The 12,993-nt window shown below is 44.5% G+C and overlaps 1 protein-coding gene across 3 annotated transcripts in view; it reads right to left on the minus strand.

Annotated features, from left to right (window-relative positions):
* The window catches only part of TAPT1 (transmembrane anterior posterior transformation 1), an 89,044-nt gene extending 77,069 nt beyond the window's left edge, over nt 1-11,975 (minus strand). The window contains exons 1-2 of one of the 3 annotated variants that reach the window (XM_019479919.2): nt 11,707-11,975; nt 6,595-6,725 (exon numbers count right to left, since the gene is read on the minus strand). In XM_019479919.2, the coding sequence (XP_019335464.1) occupies nt 6,595-6,725; nt 11,707-11,947 (372 nt within the window). In that variant the 5' untranslated portion in view covers nt 11,948-11,975. The remainder of the gene's footprint in view (nt 1-6,594; nt 6,726-11,706) is intronic. The other 2 variants (XM_014607673.3, XM_014607678.3) reach the window with 2 other exon arrangements.
* Between the last annotated feature and the right edge of the window lie 1,018 nt (nt 11,976-12,993).

Consider the following 12,993-nt stretch of genomic DNA (forward strand, 5'->3'; position numbering starts at 1 on the left):
ACATTGTGGCTGCTCTCCTATTTAACTCCACAGCTGCAGGATACCACAGGTGTTGTGAGCCAAGTCAAACTGCCTGACCCCTTGTGAGTTAAACTGGCTGGGCAGCCAACAGCACCTGCCAGGTCAGCTGAGGGCCCAATCATAGCCAGCAACATCTGGTGAGTCAACTGAGGGCCCTGGCTCTTCATTAGGAATACGGAGAAGTTACACTCCAGGTGCCCAGACAGAGGCTTCTGCTGAGTCAACCTCTGCCAAGGAAAGAGCAGAACAGGAAGCAATACCCCCCTCCCCTCTCTCCACCACACCAGAAGCTCCCATGGCATAGTCTGTTGTTACTGTATTTCCCTGCTTAAAACCACTCCTCTTTCTCTCTCCCCCCCCCCCCAATCTTCTGCTGCTTATACCTTCCCAGGGAAAATATGGTGTCACAATCCAAAGTTGTGGTTTTTGTTTGTGTGTGCTTCGGCACCGCTAAATTATTGTTCCCGCCCAAATTGTAGCTTTCTTTGCACAGTAGAGTTCTCTGCTGCGGGAGAGAACTCTGGTGCAACGGGGGATTTCCCGCCAATCTGTAGCTTTCTTTGCATGGTGCATTTCTTTTGCATCTCAGAGATGTACGGTGCAAAGGAGTTCCCGCCATTTGTATTTAGATTCGCACCACATTATTGGCCGGTTCTAAATGTAGGCACACGTGGCAGCTAGCTATTGGCTTGCTAGCCGTACAAAAGGCTTAAGTGGTTTCCGCCCAAGTTGGAGGACTCCACGAACATCAGGAGGAGGAGACTTCACCCAGTGTGAAGATCTCTAAGCGCTGCGGATCCTTACAGACCCAACGCTTTTCTCAAGCAGGCAATAGAGGCTTAACAATCGAACACACGGAGCTTTAACTACTCAGGAGGGGGAAGAAAAGAACGAACCGCCTCTAGCCTCTCCCCGTCGCCGAGTGCACTCCAAGACGTATCCCTTTCCTGTAAACCCAATTTTCGAACCCACGGAGCCTTAACAACTCCGGGGGACCAGGGAACTGAACCGAACCCGTGGAGCCTAAACAACTCCGTGGGAAAGAACTGCCGAACCCACGGAGCCTAAACAACTCCATGGAAAAGAATTTGTCGTAGTCCTCCAACGAGGATTTAAGCGGAGCTGCACCTGGAAAGCTGTCCAGCCTACACCACTACCATCTTTGGGTGTAAGTAAATAATCTTTTCAATCAACCACTACGCGTTTGTGACTAATTCTAGCTCACCACCGGTTTTCTCTGACCCCGCGTGCCCGGGCTGCTGGCCACAGCTCGCGTGCGCAAAGACGGGCCGCGGATCGCCCCCCCCCCCGACTCACACTTGGCAGCGGGATCAGGGCCCGGCCCACACATATGGTACTTCCCAGTATTTTCAAGGAAGGTTTTTTTGCGTTTTCCTCTTCATTCTTGCACCTGATTTTGAGGAAAATGGTGCATGTAAATTATGCAAGAAAATATGGCAACTATGCTAGCAAAACTCTTGGGGAGAACAGAAATGCATTAATAGAAGAGGCCTTACATCAGCTTAGCTCATCTCTGCTGTGGACATGATGTGCCTATACAAACAGAAAAATGCCTTCTCTCAGCTTAAAACATTCACTAGGGACATTTGATACACTACAGAAGCAGAACTTCATAGTGCACACAAGCCATGAGTAGTAAGAAGCAGGATCTCTTCATTCCTACCTTGTCACCTTCATTTTAAAAAGCTGGCATCTTCACTTCATTTTGCTTATGTCTTATTTAAAATCACTGTGGATCAGTCTTTATTCATTTTGCTTCTATTCTTCAGTTTATTTTCCTCCTGTAGTATCCTTAACTCCCCTCCCTTAGCTTAATGCTTCCTATTCTAACATTCTATGACATACAGATTAATTTCCTCTTATTTAACTAAACCAGGAATTCTCAAACATAGCCCACAGGCCAACATGGTCCTCTGGGCCGTATCTATCTGGCCTGTGGGACTTGCAGCGGCACTGGGATTTCAGTACAGAACCCACTACCAAAATCCAAGGTCCAGAGATCCACAGGAGACATGTCAGTGATAGGGCAACTAGTGGCATAAATCCCTGGACTGCTTGACCAGTGAACATTGCACGCCCATGAGGAACCCTACTGGCCAGATTTCTGCTTTTTAATTATTTTTCCCCCAAACTAAACTATATAGTAGGGTCTTCAACTGCAAATATTCCAGGTGTGATGGTACTAAGATTACAGTGAACTGCCGCCTTCAAAGAGCTTAAATGAGATTCCATAACAAACAGTTCTTGCTTTTTTTTGTGCACACAAATCTCATTGTGATCTCGCAAGTATACTAAATCTTGAGATATTTATCCAGCTATTTGCCATCAAACTAATGACCTGGTAAAAGATGCATATAATTATTATACCCATCAACCCATGGTGACACAAATCTAAAGGAATTTAACTTTTGCCCTGTTTACTGTGTTATGTATTTAACTGAAGTGTTGTTTTTTTAAATTTCAGAAAACTAACTAACTTTGTTTCCTCTTGTTTTATTAGACCTTGTGGCCTCTGATCCATTTTTACTTATATCATGGCAATCTTTAGTATTATTTTCATTGTCTTTTCTCTTTCAAACCAAATTTAATCCTCTCTCAACTCTGTTGTCCACTACCTAATGACTCCTAGCTGTCATGAAAAGACACTGCACTGTTTTACTACCTTCCCACTCTGATTTGTTTGTTTCTATTAGCATAGGTCTTTCAACCTTCTGACTTCTGCAATGGTAACTGCTGTTTCACTTCTAGGTATTCTTGTGTCCAGATTTCAAATCCCAATGAGTATTTCCAGGACCACTTCAGTAGCCCTTTATAGCTTCCTTTGCTAATATTTGGAAAGGCTTTTTTTGTCAGTTTCACTATATACTATAGGGCTCCAGGCAGCAAAAGTGAAAGTTGACAAGTCTCTGAGGAGAAATGACTTTGCACCCACAGAAGCACCAGAACTACTTGTGTAACAAATGCCATCAGCATTGCTCAGCTTCCACTCAGTTCATGTTTGGAAGGCTGTCTCCACAACTAATAAGGGAAACATGCTGCTTCTGCCAGTACGGGAAGGCACTAACTCCCAGAACAACCCGTGCCCAATCACTGACGAGTCTCCCTTTTACAGATCAGTATGACGTCATTCAAATTGGGGCAGTTTTTGACAAAGCTCTCTGCCCACTGTAGTGTGACCACTTGGCGTTTCTGGATAAGGGAATATCTGTCCCCCTCAGGGCCTAATTTTATGCTTAAATTAAACTACTACTAGGCTGAAAACAATGCCTAGAGCACTGATCAGTATTTTCTTATTGCTTTCTTGTACAAATCAAAAGGTGAGTGTTCATTTAATGCCTCACATATTATAAACGATCTGGGATAGGGATAGTCTTCTGCTTTGTCTTTTTGCAATGGGATCCTAATTCATAACTAATGACTGAAGTGTGGGTACGAGGTTTGCCCCACAGGAAGTGTACAGCTATTCAAGTCAATGTGGGAAGAGAGAAAGAAATGCTGTCATTTTCTTGTGGAAAACCCAGTGCTCTTCTGCAAGAAGCCCCCTTGGATGTTTGTATGCTCTTTTTTTGCCTGGAGAAAGGCTTTTATCTTGACACATATGTAACGCCTGTCTATAAACATTACTTGTAGGCAGAGCTTTTCTAGCATTGAGGCTTTTTGTTAAGCATATCAGCAAAAGCTCTATTTTGTTAATATGTAAGCTCTGCCAAAAAAAGCTCTGACATGCTGTAATAGCAATAGTTTGAACCAAAAACCTGATCAAAGTAGGGCAAAACATACCTACTGGGATACGACAAATAATGGAGTTTTTAAAGCAGCAATTCTATCTGACAAACTCTTAAAATATCATTATAGTCAGGTCTAATGCAAGCCTATGACTTTCATCAGGAGTAAAATGCAAATACTTACTGTTCCAACACCAAAATCCCTTTAGAGAAAAAGACAGCTGCTAAGAGCCATTATAATTTAGCCTAAAGACAGAAAGCTATAGGTAGCTCTCTTCTTCAGATCTGACCTACCCTTGCAAAAACAAATATATGACCACAGAAAAATAGGGGACTAAAAGAGTAATACAAAAAAAACCTGCTGAATTTGGTAGCAACAGCCATGAGTGCAGCTTCTGGACATGGATGCTACCATTTCTTTGGTGAACACCCTAGTTCAGAAGTTTTCAACTTTTTTCAACTATTGTACACTCAGGTGGACAGACACGGAGCAGCGTACCCCCCAGCAGCCAAGGGGGGCGTAGGGGGGAGTGTTGGCACATGGCCAGACACCGAGTGGAGGGGGCAGGGGGTCATGGCACACAGTCAGATGCAGAGTAGCAGCAGCCACCAGTTCAAGTTTCCCCCACCTCCCGTGTCTGGTTGGGCGGGCGGCAGCAGCATGGGATGGCGTGTGGCAGTGCTCCGTCCCTGCCCGCCCGTGTGTACCCCCGGTTGACAACCTCTGCCCTAGGTTACAAAGTCTATAAAATAGAAAACATTTAGATAAAAGTAGCAGGCAGTTTCTTAAAGACATTGGCACTCGGGAACCAGCAGCGGGAAGGAGAAGAGTCAGGCACACGTGTGTCCCGCACGCACGTGTGCCCCCTTAACCAACTGACTGATACATATCATATCAAATGTTAGTACTCTCAAGAACTCCCAAGTCAACCTTGTTCAAACTCAAACAGGTTTAAAAGCCAACAAGTCTACAAAATCCACTGGGTCAAAAGTGATACCCGTTAAAACTAAGCAAAACAAGAAAAGGCTTGGCAGCTGGGCTCTTCCCACTGACATATCTTGGGAGACTGACAAATTAACAAGTTTTTGATATCTCTCGCTCCTCTTTATGAGGTTCTCATGAGCTACCGCTAATAAGAAAGTAGAGATAGCAAAGGTTTAGCAGCAAAAAAAACAAAACAAAAAAACAATCCCCCCCTCCCCCCTTTCACTGAATTCCACACTTATTCTCCAGGTCTCCTGCAATTTTTCACTGGTCCATCTCTGTTTCCCAGCTCTCTCTCAAGCTACCTACAAATTACAGTGTAAACTTACCTTACTATTCTAAAAGTGCTAGTTTTTAAAAATCAAAGTCTCATCACCTGACATTTGACCCTGGATGCTGGATCTTAACTAGATGTAATGCGAAGAAGTAATTTTAACCTCTTTCATTTTAGATCTTTCAGATATCAAAAGTTAGACTTTCTAAACATACCACTTTGACAAATCAGGAATCCTTCCCCTCCCCAAACAAAATCTATATTTTGTTTAATAAAACCTCTAGAAGACAGGTGAATTCTGAGGATCATGTTCTTTTCTATGAAGATTCTTGTGAGTGATGTGGGAGAAATTTATCAAAAATTAAGTTGCAGTCTTACAGGGAGGGAAACAGTACAACAGCATAATTCTACAGAGCCGCTGCCATATTATTCCTCCAAACAACTTTTAGATTAAGAAAGGCTTTACTGCAAGAGCAAATTCTGGGATCAAAAATGCTATTTTTTTCTAACTTCTGCCTTTAGAAACAAGGGGGCTTAAGGGAGAAATTCTGATCCATTTGTTGGTACCCTGGACTTTTAATTGGGTCACTAGATCTCAACAGCCTTTTCCCTTCTGCCAACTGTATCAAAAGCATTAGGGGTGTACCAGCAGCTCCCACCGCTGCGTTGCTTGTCTGGAAGCTGCTCCCACTGCTCATCCAGCAGGGTGAAGGGAAGGATCATGTCCATGGATCTGTGACGGGCCAGGGCTGTGCCAGGGATGGATAGCCATGGCACCAAGGGGGCTACAACGAATTTTAGGGTGGCTACAGCCCACCCCCATAGCCCCACTCCCAGGGCTACTGCTGCCCACCCCAAGCGCAGCCCCAGCCCTGCCCCGATCCAGAAGCACCCTGCCCCAACATGCCCTCCTGGATAAGCAGCGTGCAGCAGCGGGAACGGCCTCCCCCCTTCCTGTGCCCCACCCAACAAGCCGCGGCTCTGTCCTATGCCTAACCTGCCCCAGCTGGGCAACACTTGCCCCAGGCCATTCCCACCCCCCCTCTCACTTGGAGGGACCTTGATCTGCCCCCTCACATCCCTTCTCTTCCCCTCTCCCCTTCCACCACAACAGGAAGCTTCTCCTGCTGCTCATCTGGGAGGGTTGGGGGGGCTTCCTGTACCAGCTGGACACTGCTCTTCAAGCTGCCGGGCTGTGCTCCTTGCTGCCTATGTGTTGCGCTGTGGCTGCGCATTCACAGGTCATTTATCGGCCAAATTAAAAAGCCCTATCAGGCCGATTTCCGATGCAGATGATTTTCTTTATATCAGTGCCAAGCCAATATCAGATCGATGTATGGGTGTACCTCTAAAAAAAACATGCAATCATCCACTGCTGCTTGAACCATAAAAGAAAAGCAAAATATATATTTTTTTCTGAATCTGCATCCAAACTATAAATGATTGCAATTGGTTTATAGGAAAACCTCTTCCTTTAAAAAAAAAAAAAATTGAAGAATTAAATGGCTTTAACATTATGGTCACAGACTGAAAGTCTAAACCAATATAGACAACTTAAAGAAAAATACCTTTTCCAATTCTCTCGGTATTCGCATACACGTATATACTCTCTCTCTCCGTTCTGTGTACTTTGCTTCATTATGTTCAAGGAAGTAACCTCTTGTTAGCTCACCACTGATGAACCTCAGCAACGATAGATCTGCATAGAGAAAAAAAGATGCAAACAAGTAAAATCTATACTGAACGCATATCAAACATGAGCTCCAAATAAGAAACTTAACTATGCTTTCACTTTTTTATTACGAAAAGGTCTTCCTGTAGAAAATAAAGCTACCTATAACCTCCAATCTGGGCCACTAGAATCATACTGACAAAACATTCTCAGCAGCAATGCAGCTTCTCTATCAGCAGAACTGGACATTTGCTACTGTACCTTATTCGCCACCACTCTATTAAGTGAAATAAGTTATACCAGCATAGCTTACATTGTCAAAGATCTTGTCTCTTCACATTCCTAACACAGCTACGCTGAATAAAGTTTGTAAATTGGACTCAGCCTTATTATAAGAAAATTCTAAAATATATTTAGCTTTGAAACATCCTGCTTAAGGGGTTCTTTCAACTCCACCTAGCTAGTGCATCCTTGGGCTGCAAGCTTGAACCCAGGTGCTGCTTTCATTCAAGGTAACTCATCAATCCTGTGCTGTGGACATAGGCTAAGCTACCTAAGTGTTGGTAGTCCTTCAATACTTTCACATAATTCCCCCATACTGCCCAAACAAACACACAAGTTCTCCAGTAAATCACTGGGAAATAATTAGAGCAACTCAGCTCAGGTAATAGTCATTCAAAACAATTTTGCAATGTGACTACTCCTGGGGAGAGAATCAAATATCTGGATTTATCAATTTGTGGAGCAATCACCACCAGTATTAAAAAAAGCCAAAAAAAACACAAACCCTTTGTAAAATATTCATAATTTCTCCAAGGAAAAGGAACAGTTTCTTCAGTAAGTAACAGCAACCCAGTTGGTTAATTTTTTAAGTGTCAGTCCATTTAGACAAAATTTTCTTTTCTACATGGACTTAAAGAGATTTTAATCTTCACAGACAGATGCGTATGTTTGTTAATCTACATTAAAAGATTCCACATAAATATGTGTCACAACACCCCCCCCCCCCCAAAAAAAAAAAAAACTAGGCAACTTGGGCTATTTTAAGCAACAGATTTCTGAATTGGCTTATACACGGTAATAGTTTTTATAATAAAAATACACATCGCTATCATACTGTCATTTTTTAACATTTATAACTAGCTATTCCCCCCATAATTTGTAAATGTAAACATTTTATCTTGTAAATTAAACTTTGGTCAAATCTTAGATTATTTCTTTTAAATAACTCCCAGAGGAATTTAATTTAGCATTTATTATGTTTTAAAAATACTAATTTTCAAAAGGACTAACTAGGTTAGGAAATGGATGATGATCTGATACTTGTCCCTACTACATGCATAATTCAACTCCAACTCAGTGATGGCCATTCAGGCTGCTAAAAAAAAAAAAAAAAAGGCTTGTGATCTAAGCTTGCTGCCTACCATTATACTCAATAAATCCCACCCCATCCTCAGTGGTAGTTCCAACAAAGTAACTGAAGATACCACTATGACAGCCACTATGCACAGAAAGGTTAACAAACTGACTGAGCAACTTTCATCACTAAATATGATCTCCACGAAGTGGGGTTGACAGCACTTATGAGGTGTTGCAATGTTATTTGTTTTGATGATGCTCAGTTTAACCTCTTTCATAGGTAATAATCCCACGGCTTCCAAACTTAGCAAAATAAGCTTCAGAAAAATTGACCAGTTGCAGTCCTATTGTCTCCCCACTACTATACCATGGATTACTAATGGTCTGAACATCTCAATTTGCTAGTCTTCCTCCCCCTTGTTTCATTTTAAAAAGTGTTAGTGTAAGTCTTGACAATACTTTTACTATTCTTTGATAAGCAATTAAAGTTTAAAATATTAATATTTATAGTCTTACCACAGGCATCAAAGTTAGTACCCACTGAAAGGGGCAGTTCACAATACAGAACTGCAAGCTTCATATTCTTGAAAGTTTTTGCCATACCATTATACATTATTTTTAAAAGGCCAAAACTAAAGAACTGAAAGGTATACTTATACCCTCACCTGGCCAGTCCTTCATGCCCCATGCTTTGGGAAACACTACTTTAACCAATCCCCTTGGTAAACAGGGATATGATTTCCTACCAAACAGGAAAATACAGGTTAAATATAAAAAACGTGACTCAGCCACTAAAATGTTCAAAACAAAAAAGTTCATTTGTTTGGACAGGGTTACATCAGCAACCCAAAAAGGAGGGTTTCTTGAAGAGGACTTTCTGAAACATTCCCCTCCTCAATCCCACGAATCTGAAAAATAGCTGTAGAAGCACAGATCTGGTACCACACCACCAAACTTCCTAATTCCAAGGCCTTGTTCAAGCTCTCAAACAGTAGAAAAGTATCTTTCCCAAAGGCAAAGCATCTCAGGTTCCCTTCTTTTGCATTCTATCTAGTGGTCTAATAGTAACATTACTACCCTACCTTCATTCTGACCCCCGCAAAGTAAAAATCAGCCTGAGAAAGTGACTGGGAGCTTGTGGCAGTAGAAAGATGGAAAGAATAAAATCACAGTGGATGCATCTTAAGAAGTTTGTTGCACTTGGCACAGAAAATGCAACCTCCCCCAGAAGTAAGACATTTTGAACAATTTATTGGAACAACAAAACCAATTTACACAGAGTACGCTTAACAGTCAAGTACCTGCACGTTAGAAACCACTAAACAGAAAAGGGAAAAAAACGTGTTAAGAGTGTAAAAAACAACTCATCACCACTGCACTCAACAGAACAATTTATGCATAATTCCAGAGTGGCAAACTGCTCATCTCCCTGAACCCAAATACATCCCCCCTTCCCCCCAAACACCCTTCTTTCATCATGCATCAAGGAATCAATTCAAACTTAAAAAGTAGAAAAAGAGTATTTCATTTTCTGACTTCCCCAAAGCATCCGTGTCCAAACTGTCTTGCTTACATTATAAAGGAAAATATATATTCATTTAGTGACTTATTCTGTACTCAGCACACTGTAAGAAGCAACTCTAAAAGTCCTCTTAGCTGTTAAACTTTCAGCTAAGTGAATGTTGACAACTTAGGTTTTTTAGTCTTTGTTCTTTACAAAAAAGAAAGAATATGAACCTGTTGGTTCTTACCCTTTTCAATTAATATGTTATCAAAATTAATGTTAAGAAAATGAAGTTTATCTTACAGAATAATGTATCCAGTATGGAAACTACATTATTTATTCAATTATTATTCAACTTTGAGGACAGAAATGTGCATCTTAAAATACTTTGCTTTCCTTTCACTGTAAGTCAATTCATAATATTGTAATCAAGGTAATTCATTAGCATCATAGGATTTAAATCTTAATGCAGTTTCATCAATATCACAAAGTACAATCAATGGCGCTGTAAATCTTATGATATAATGCATTTATCTGGAATGCAGGAGAATCGGAGGCTGACATTTAGTTAACGGAGGGAGACCACAGGTAGATTATGATACACAGTTATATTTCTGGGAGCTTAATACATGTTTTTCTCCTGGTCAAGAAAATAAGATGATTTTCTACTTCTGGTAAGTTTGTTGCTTGGTATCAGAAGCTTTCTAGTCAAAGTGTTTCCTTCCTTTCAAGGAAAGAAAAATAGATTGAAAAAAGGAAGTTAAACTGTTCATAACACAAGACAGAGGAAACCAAAAACCCAGCTTGATCTGAATTGCCATGCGATTAACTTGGAAAATAGTTACTTGGTGGAAAGATTTCATTAGCTTATGTGAAAGCTACAATCTAATTCCTCAACACTGCTTTATAGCATCCACCAACCACAGGCAACCTTTATAAAACAGTGATTCTCACCCAGGTTGCCCTGGCACCCTACAGTGCTTTAAGATCCTTTTAAGGGCGCGTGGGGTGCTGCACAATATTATCACTGTTAGTTGTGTGAATACTGTGATTTACAAGATAAACCCAGGGATTTCAAACAGGAATTCATAAAGTCAAAAACATTTTGACCCGCTGCAACAAAAGGTCGGCTCTGTGATTCTTCCACCACGAGAAACAAGCAAGAGCTAAGAGCTAACATTTTCTCAAGCCTAAAAGCTTGAGACCCACAGTCCTGAGACAGTGACGCTCAAGCAGGGGGCAGGCGACACCCTGGGGTGCCCAGAGATCCTTTCAAGGGAGTCGCAGGGTGCTAAGCAGCGTTACTACTGTGCCAACCCTGCTCGCAAGACAGACCTGGAGGTTTTGGCCAGGACTCCAGAAAGTTAAGACCGCTGTGTCCTGCTGTAGCCTCTCGGAGCAGGAGAACGGCTGTTACTCTGCTACAGTTAAAAAACAAGCGAGCACTGAGAGCAGCCCTGTACCTAGACTGTCTCCTCTTGAAGATTTCCAAGGCAGGTGATTGCACCACCTCTGGAGGGAGCTTATTCCACAGCCTGGGCACCCTGACTATGAAGTTTTCCCTAGTGTTAAACTTGAAACAGTCTTCCAGGAGTTTGTAGCCATTACTCCTGGTTTTCCCCAAGGGCGCCCTGGTGAACAGTTGCTCACTGAGCCCTTGACGTACTCCCCAGAGGAGGCTGGACCATCACCTCACTGGGGTCAACTCAGCCAACTTTTGTGCCTGGTGCAAGGGGCTGGACACGATGATCTTGCAGCCTCTGTCATCTATGCATCCTGCTGGCCCCGGGTGAACGTTTATTATCAGTCTCCCCCCTCTTTGCCAGAGATAACAATGATAATAATAATCAAAACATTATCATTTTCAGACCCCCTTTCTGCCCCGGCCAGGGCTGCCACCCATGCCCGTGTCTGGCCCTGGTTGAGAGGCAGCCCCGAGGGGGCCCCGAGGTGAGGGCGGCCTCCAGCCCATTGCACAACAGCCCGCGAGAGCCGCGCGACTCCCGCCCGTCCCCGACGCGGGGCCAAACCGAGGGCAGGAGCGAAAACCGCCCCAGGGCCAAAGTTTGCGGGCGCGGGGCCCGGCAAGGAGAGGAGGGGAGGGGAGGAGAGGGGAGAGGAGCGCAGCCCCGGCCCGCCGCTCACCCGAGAGGCTCCGCTTCTTCCTCCGTCCGCGGTCGCTCTCGTAGAAGCCCAGCGTCTCGGTGCGCTGCGGCGGCGGCTGCCCGGGCTCAGTGGGTGGCGGCCGCGTCTCGCCGCTCGCCCAGCTGCCCTTCGCCTCTCCCCAGCTCCCGCCATGCGGCGCTGGCTGCTCCTGGGCGCCGCCGCGCCTGCCGTCCCCGCCGCTTCCCGGAGCTCCGGCGGCGGCGTCCGCGACACCCGCCATGTTCACCGCCCGCAGCGCCACAGACGCGCTCAGCCCCGCGCGCCCCGCCCCCACGCGCGTCCTCACCGCGCGCCCCGCCCCCGCGTGCGTCATCGCCGCGCGACCCCTGACGCACGCCGCCTCCTGCGGACCCGCTGGGCGCCATCTTGGCAGAGGCAGGGCGGGGTTAACCCTGCGTGTGCCGCCGGGCTCAGTCCCCCTGGCTGCGAGCGGGGCTGTAGAGCCGCTGACTCGAGGCTACAACGCAGGGACGGAGGAGGAGGAGCAGGGCCCGTGCCCTAACCCAGGCTCCTGTCATACATTACACGTACAATGCTATTGACTGCTGAATCGCTCTATAAGTTTAGACTGTGATCAGGCCATAAAAGGGTCCATCCAGCTTGAAAAAGAGGCAGTCGGTGACAGAGTTAGTGCTTGAAAATGTGCAGCAGCTTCACAGCTGGTTTCTCTCCATCTTAAATTTGGAGGCGTGGCAGGGCCTCGTGTCAGCTGCCTCCCACAGCAGCCAGAGGCCTGGGCAGCAGTGCAGTGTCAAGGGCAAAGGATCGAAGGGAACCAGCTACACCCTGCTTAAATGGCCTGACCGTGGGCAAAGGCTTTGAAGAGTCGATCATTAACTGTAAAGCCAACAGTGGCCAGACCCAAAATACAATCTGCAATGCACGAGCGTGTCAAGTCTCCAGGCAGCAACTAGCTCTGACTCTGGGCTTGTGCAGTGGGACAGCCATCTAGCTCTGCCCAAGCCTCTGCAATGAGGACAAGTGGCTCCAGTCACCTGCATGCCCTGCGTGCAACCAGGAAGAGATTTAAAACCCCAAGAATGAGATTTTATTTAATATTTCATTCATCTCTTCATTTATTTAACATTTTATTTAAAAGTTGTGGTTGGTGAACTGTTATCTATCTGTATCGTGGTACCACCTAAAGGCCTTCATCAAGGATCAGAGTCCCACAGTGTACCCCACACACAAACATGTGCAACGAGAAATGTTCCGAGCCCCATACTGCTTTGATTGTAAAGTAGAAGAGCAGGTACAATCATCGTG

This window comes from Alligator mississippiensis, chromosome 2, assembly GCF_030867095.1.
Source record: "Alligator mississippiensis isolate rAllMis1 chromosome 2, rAllMis1, whole genome shotgun sequence".
NCBI lineage: Eukaryota > Metazoa > Chordata > Crocodylia > Alligatoridae > Alligator > Alligator mississippiensis.